The following is a 7,079-nucleotide window of genomic DNA, read 5'->3' as shown; positions in this document are numbered from 1 at the left end:
CGCCGCGGCTCCGGGAGCGGCGGGGGCGCCGCGGCCGAGGGAGACGTCAATGGATCGCCACTCCAGCTACATCTTCATCTGGCTGCAGCTCGAACTCTGCGCCATGGCGGTGCTGCTCACCAAAGGTGTGTGCCCGCCGGGCGGCCGTGGTCTGGCCCGCGGATCCTGGGGAGGGGCCCTGCGGACGCGCGGGAGCTGGGGACCGGGCTGCCGGGCTGCCGGGCTGCAGCCGCGGGGCTTTGAAGCCGGCTGCCAAGGCTTTGTTAGCGGCGGGCGAGTTCCCTCCCGCGCAGAGCCGCAGGTCGCGACAAGTTGCTGTGTTCTTAGAAGTTGTGGCGGTGGCCTCGCGGCCGCCCCCTCGACCCCGGGTCCGACGCCCTGAGGTGCAGTCAGGCCTCTCGGCGAGCTGGTCAGGTGTTGCGAAGCTTGTCGGTGAACTCCTGGACGCTGGCGGCCGCAGGGGACCGGGGCGGGAGGATCTGCTGCTCGCCGCGGCCCTCGTTGCCCCGCGCAGCGCGGGACTGACCCAAGGAAAAGCAGACCCTAGCCCTAGCTGCACCATGCCTGTGTTTCTCAGTGTCTGTCTCTGAGTCTCTGTGCGTCTCTGCCCTTGTCTCTAAATGTGTCTTTGCGTTCTAAGAGCGACCGTGTGGCTTTGCGTGTTTCTGAATGTGTCCGGGTGTCTCTTAATGTCCCCGTGTCGCTGAGTGTATCTCTGTGTCTGAGTGCATCTGCGTGTCTTTGTTTCTGAATGTGTGCATCTGCCTGTCTCTTGATGTCTCTGTCTTTGAGTGCGAGCGGGTTGGTTTTTCTGAGTACCTAAGTTTCTGTGTCTTTGGGATCCAGCGTGTGTGGATCTCCCTGAGAGTGTAGGTGGGGTGTGTGTCTTGATGAGCGAGAGAAGGTGTGTTGCGTTGCTCCTTAGTGCCGGAGAGGAGTAGATGCTGTCAGCGGTCCCATTTCCCACTCACCTTCTATTTTGCAAACACTATTTTAAAAAGACAGCAACTTCTTAGCCCTGCAGGCTTTCATCTTTTAGTTCCAAACGACCTTTCTAGATTTCAAGGTTCTTACCTCCCTGCCATGGACTTTAACTACTGTTCTATGAACAGATTTTTTTTTTTTAATAGGAAGCATTATTTAGCCTTTGCACCCCCCATTTTTCCTTAATTGCCATGTAGCAGGCATGAGGTTAAAGGATAAGCTGGCCCAGCAAGGATGATGTGCTACAGTATTTATTTATTTTGGAAGGAAGGGTGTAATTAACCCTAAATAACAGCCCTCTGCAGCTTGCAGAAGGGAGCCTCCTGGCCCTATCAAAGGCCGGCAGAACAGGGAGGGACTGAGGCTGACATGAAGTCACAGATACCGAAACTATGCGCCTGATAATGATATAATTAGGGGATCAGAGATTTCTGACTGCTGTGGACTTCAAAAGCTTTAAAAGAAGCCAGCAGTCTCTCCTGTAGCCATCTTGACTAAAGCAGACATTTTTGTTTAATCACTACATACAGTAACTAGAAAAGGGGAAACAGAAGAGCATTGTTCACCGTTTCAAAATACCAGTCCCCTCCTGGCCTTTTGCATGCCACAGGAAGAAACTTTATGAAACGACAGAAATATAGTTTTAATACAGTAGTACAAAAGTCCATTCTCTTCGCCAAAATGTGGCTTTTTTTTTTTTTTTTGTTAATGTCTTAGAACTTTCCCAGTTACCTGTCAATTTTTTATTAGACGGTTTTAGGTCATTGAAAATACAGTATTTTAAATAGACTCTCATAAACATTGAAGCAATATTTTACTTGTATTCAGTTTTCCTATTCTGCACCAGGTCTGAGCCTGACAGGCTCAAAATGAACATTACATCCGTCTTATTTATACTTCAAATTTGTATGTGAAATTTATCAATCTAGGGAAATTTATCAATCTAGTCATCACCACCTTAGACTGGTTGAGCTTTATGTGAAGAATAAAGCAATTCCGGAAAGAGCAGAAAAGGACTGTTGCAGAGCAAGGTCCTTACTTGAAGCAAAGGAGACTGGAGAAGGAGACTTGGGCCCAAACCCAGGATGGCTAGTGCAGAGTTAGGAGCAAGACCCCAGTTTTGTGCTGTTAGTAGGTTGCCAAAGATCTGTGTTTAGTTGGATGTTTTTTCTTTGAGCTGAAGCATTAGCAGCCTCTAGTGAAAACTGAGCACACCATGTGGTGGCCTGGAATTTGGGCAGATATGAGACAGATATGAGACACCTTACTCAGGCATTCACAGAAAAAGGAGGAGGAAGAAGAAAAATGAGTGGGGGAAGTCTGTAAACCTGCAGCCCCCAGCATTTAATTCCAGAGTGAAGGTTTCAGTAACTAAACAAATCTTCTGATTGGGAAACTGGGAAGAGGTGTGTGCATTAGTTAGTTTAGCGTAGCCTTCACTGTGGCCTGTTAACAATGACCAGAGTCCACCAGGTTGAGTATCATAGTGACAATTTCAGACCCAGAGTATTTCAACTAGACATCCACATTCAAACCTCAAATCTTGCATTGTTACCAAATGTTAACAGAGCCTTGCAACTCACAAAATAAGTTTTATAAAGGAAACTTTTAATCACTTCCTGTAGAAAAATTTGAGGTTTCCTTAGGATTTTTCATTCAACCAGCAGAGGATTTTCAGTTTCAGTGTTTCCCCTTTTAGATCACATGTTAAATTACATGTAAAACTGAGGAGGAGGAGAAGTCAGCCTTTGCAGTTTTATGTCCCCCCACCCCCACCCCTTTTATGACTTTCCATTTGGGCTGAAAGAAATTGACTTTGGCAAGCAAACCACTAATTGTAAACTGCCTAGTTCCTGTTTTACAATATACTGACTAAAAGCTCCTCGGCATGAAAAGATCTTTATAGGCAAAGTTTGCCTTTTCTAGAGAGGTTGCAAATAGCTGCCCAGTTTCATAGTTTTAAAACCTCCTGACCTGGGCAATTTCTAGATTGTTGTGTTTCTAGTTAATAACTTTATAAGGTGTTAGCTCCAGCTCTTAAATCTTGGCACAGTCCTTTGGGATAGTAAACAATTCAGTAGTTCCTCCAATCAAATATTTATACTGACAAAACTCAAAGCTTAGCGTTTTTATCATGTATGATTGTGTTAGGAGTATAATCAGTGTGATTTACCTTATGGTAGAAAAAAATATAATGATGACTTTTCCTTCAGAAACAAAAGTAGTTTTAATTACTCTAACTCATCAAAAATCTGCTACTAGGATTAATACATTCCTAAAATTGTAACTAATTGACATTTAAGCACTTATGCTTAAAGGTGTTTCCAGTCCCAGTGAGGACGTGAACTGCTATTGAAAGCAATCAATTTGAATGATCTAAAATTAGTGTCCTTGAACTTGGTATTCAGCAATTGCTTGCATAGTTGCTTTATCTATTCCCTGAATTGAAGTTTGACTGGTTTCTCATTGTTTTCAGGAGAAATTCGATGCTACTGTGATGCTGCCCACTGTGTGGCAACTGGTTATATGTGTAAATCTGAGCTTAGCGCCTGCTTCTCTAGACTTCTGGATCCTCAGAACACAAATTCCCCACTCACCCATGGCTGCCTGGACTCTCTTGCAAGCACAGCAGACATCTGCCAAGCCAAACAGGCCCAAAACCACTCTGGCACCACCATGCCCACATTGGAATGTTGTCATGAAGACATGTGCAATTACAGAGGGCTGCACGATGTTCTCTCTCCTCCCAAGGGTGAATCCTCAGGTAGGTAGAAGCGGTTCCTAACCCAGGTGCCTGCCTGATCTATAGACCTGTGCCTGATCTATAGACCGTGTGGCAGCCACGACTTTGTGTGTCTGCTATTGATTTTGTTGTTAATGTAATTAGAGATACCAGAGGGAGAAGCATGGCTGCATGCAAAGATGAGTGGCTTTGGTCTGCCTGAGCATTATATGTCTGTCTATATAATAGGTTTTGCCTGTTTTTAAACATTTTGAAGACATCAAAAGACCATTACATTTCAGTGATGACAGCCAAGCTTCTTTGGATAGTTTTGCGATATTTATTTCTAAAAAACTGTTGAAATAATTGTAAGCTACTTTTTAATGGGATTCCTTGTTTATAAAGTGGATATCTCTAAGAGGAGTTATTCCACAGTCTGATCATTTTATTTGTACTCCTTTAGGACAAGGAAACAGATATCAGCATGATGGTAGCAGAAACCTCATCACCAAGGTGCAGGAGCTGACCTCCTCCAAAGAATTGTGGTTTCGGGCAGCAGTGATCGCAGTTCCCATTGCTGGTGGGCTGATCTTAGTGTTGCTGATTATGTTGGCCTTAAGGATGCTCCGAAGTGAGAACAAGAGACTGCAGGATCAGCGGCAGCAGATGCTCTCTCGTTTGCACTACAGCTTTCATGGACACCATTCCAAAAAGGGCCAGGTTGCAAAGTTAGACTTGGAATGCATGGTGCCTGTCAGCGGGCACGAGAACTGCTGTCTGACCTGTGATAAAATGAGACAAGCAGACCTCAGCAACGATAAAATCCTCTCCCTCGTTCACTGGGGCATGTACAGTGGTCATGGGAAGCTGGAATTTGTATGACAGGGTCTTATCTGAACTAAACTTCTTGAACCCTTGAAGGTCTTCGAGTTCTGCTGGACAGGAGCACTTTATCTGGAGACAAACAAAGTCATTGAATCATTTTTGATAGACAAAATGACCTCTGCAAACAGAATCTTGGATATTTCTTCTGAAGGATTATTTGCACAGACTTGAATACAGTCAAATGTATTATTTGCTTTAAAATTATAAGAAGCAAAGAGAAGACTATGTACACACTGTTACCAGGGTTATTTGCATCCAAGGGAGCTAGAATTGGGTACCTAAATAAACTAAATGTGCTCTATGTAAGCTCCTACATCTTGATTTATTGTAAAGATTTTTAAAATATATATATTTTTTGTCTGAAATTTAGTGGTGTCTTTCATAAATTAAAAAGTTAAAGTGGTGGGGCTAGGGATGTTGCTCAGTGGTAGAGTGCTTGCTTAGCATGTGTGAGGCCCTGGGTTCGATGCCCAGCACCACAAAAAAGAAAAATAACTTAAACTGTAAGAGTACCTGTTAATTACACAAATGAAGAGCTATTGTTGCTCGTACTTTATTTTCAACTACAGAATTTGGCTGGATTTTCTTTTTGTTTTAATAATGAGACCAAGATCTTGTTTATTCTCAAACAAACATGCAATTTTCTTATAGCATGGAGTTTCTTAAGTGTATATTGATCATCATTCAGTATCTTACCTACTTTTCTTTCAAAGGATAATTCTGGTAAGATTTTTTTTTTTCCTTTTTACTTAGCCCTTGGTACTAAGGACTAAGTCCAGGGCCTTGTGCATACTGAGCATACACTCTACCTCTGAGCTACACCCCCGTCCATCCTTAAGAGAATTCTTAAAACTTATTTATACCAGGTCAGATGATTGATGCTTTTTTGAAGTTGCCATAGCAAAGGTAATATTTATCAGCTTGATCCAGTTCTGGGATACCTTTATAAATGTGTCCACCTATACCCTAACTAAACATATTTTTTGGTAATTAAAGTTAACCACTGTCTAGTTTTACAACGGATTGACTATTCTGCCTCAAACCAAATTAAATAACTAAATATTTTGTCTCCCAAGTTAGCCAGACTTTATTGTACAGTGCTCCTGGTTTTCAAATTTTCTTCAGTAGTTCAGTTGATTTTTTTTTAACTTATTTTAATCCTTAGAAAGGTTTTCAATAGTAAACATATGCCAATTGAGAATTAACACAGTGCTATTAGATTTCTAAACCCTCAATAATCCTTTTAATATAATCAAATAAAACATAGGCATTAGCCTGTAATTGATGCAGCTACGTAACCCTTGCCGCCTCCTATAAGACATTTGGTGACACAGCCCAGCCTGAATTTAAAACTATACCATATTTGTGTACTCTTCCCTCAAATGGATCTTGGTTATCTCAAAAATGAGAATAATATGCCATGGAGGTTTTTTTCTTCAATTCTTTTGTATATTTGAGATTTTTTTTTGCTTCAAAATAGTTTAGCCTGCGTAATTTGAGAATGAGGTTTTCTTGTATTAATATTAAAAGCATTTTTGCATACTTTATTATTAGATTATTTTATGATAAGCTTAATTTGGGTTCCTTAAGACAGGTTCAGTAGTCAAGTTCATGGAAGAATCTGAATTGAAATGACTAGTATAAAAATGAGTAGATTATTTTGACAATTAATAGATCACTGCCCCAAACAAATTAGGCTATGGAATAAATACACATTTTAATAAATGACAGCATTTGTATTGTGCTTTTTGAGATTGATGCTTCTTACATGCCTATCTTGTTATTTATAAAAGGTGTTCTTCTATTAGTGTCAATTAAATTATTTTTTTTTAAATTTGGTGTTGGGAATTGAACCATGGCCTTGTACATGCTAAGCATGTGCTCTGCTGCCCAGCAGTTCTGCTACCTAGCTACACTCCCAGCTCCCATAAGTGTATCAGTTTTTTGAGGAAAAAAGGAATGATTGAACTCAGCCATTCAAACCTGACTACAGGAAAACTGATCAAAATTGTTGGTGAAATTTTACATCCTTATCTCTACTGTCTGGCTCTTGATCAAAGTACAGTAGTTTTGTTGCTTGAATATGGAGACTTCTTACCCCTCAAACATTCTTTTTTGTATAGCATCATTCATAGTCAGTAATGGTTTAGCCATTATCAGCTATGTGTAGTCAATTTTTCAAATTTTCTTCCTCTTGTTTCACCTGATTTCTTCCAAGTATCAGTTAACTAGGAACTCTGCAAGTTATTGGGAAATAAAGGACTTAAAGTTATATGTTTTCAAATCTGTAAACCTCATCCTACCGGAAAGGCTTGAGTCCCTTAATGGAAGATAAATGTGAAGAGGTTCCCAATGCCTCTTGTTCTGTTGTGCACTCAGGAGGCTGTCCTTTGGTGGCCCCTGGCCTCTCAAGACTTTTTTCTGGGACTCAAGTTCTAGCCTCAATTGACCAGGCCTGTCTCTTCCAAAATCCTCACCCTTTTGATAT

General features: G+C 41.5%; 1 protein-coding gene across 1 annotated transcript; it reads left to right on the top strand.

Moving 5' to 3' along the window:
• The first annotated feature begins 6 nt into the window (after window positions 1-6).
• Window positions 7-6,321, top strand: Bambi (BMP and activin membrane bound inhibitor). Its single transcript, XM_015483493.2, has 3 exons — window positions 7-125; window positions 3,461-3,748; window positions 4,170-6,321. The coding sequence occupies exons 1-3, from the start codon at window positions 50-52 to the stop codon at window positions 4,586-4,588; spliced, it is 783 nt and encodes a 260-aa protein (XP_015338979.1). The 5' UTR covers window positions 7-49; the 3' UTR covers window positions 4,589-6,321.
• Window positions 6,322-7,079: the final 758 nt, after the last annotated feature.

The sequence above is a fragment of the Marmota marmota genome, unplaced genomic scaffold (genome assembly GCF_001458135.2).
Source record: "Marmota marmota marmota unplaced genomic scaffold, marMar, whole genome shotgun sequence".
NCBI lineage: Eukaryota > Metazoa > Chordata > Mammalia > Rodentia > Sciuridae > Marmota > Marmota marmota.
This window is presented reverse-complemented; position numbering and strand designations above follow the sequence as displayed.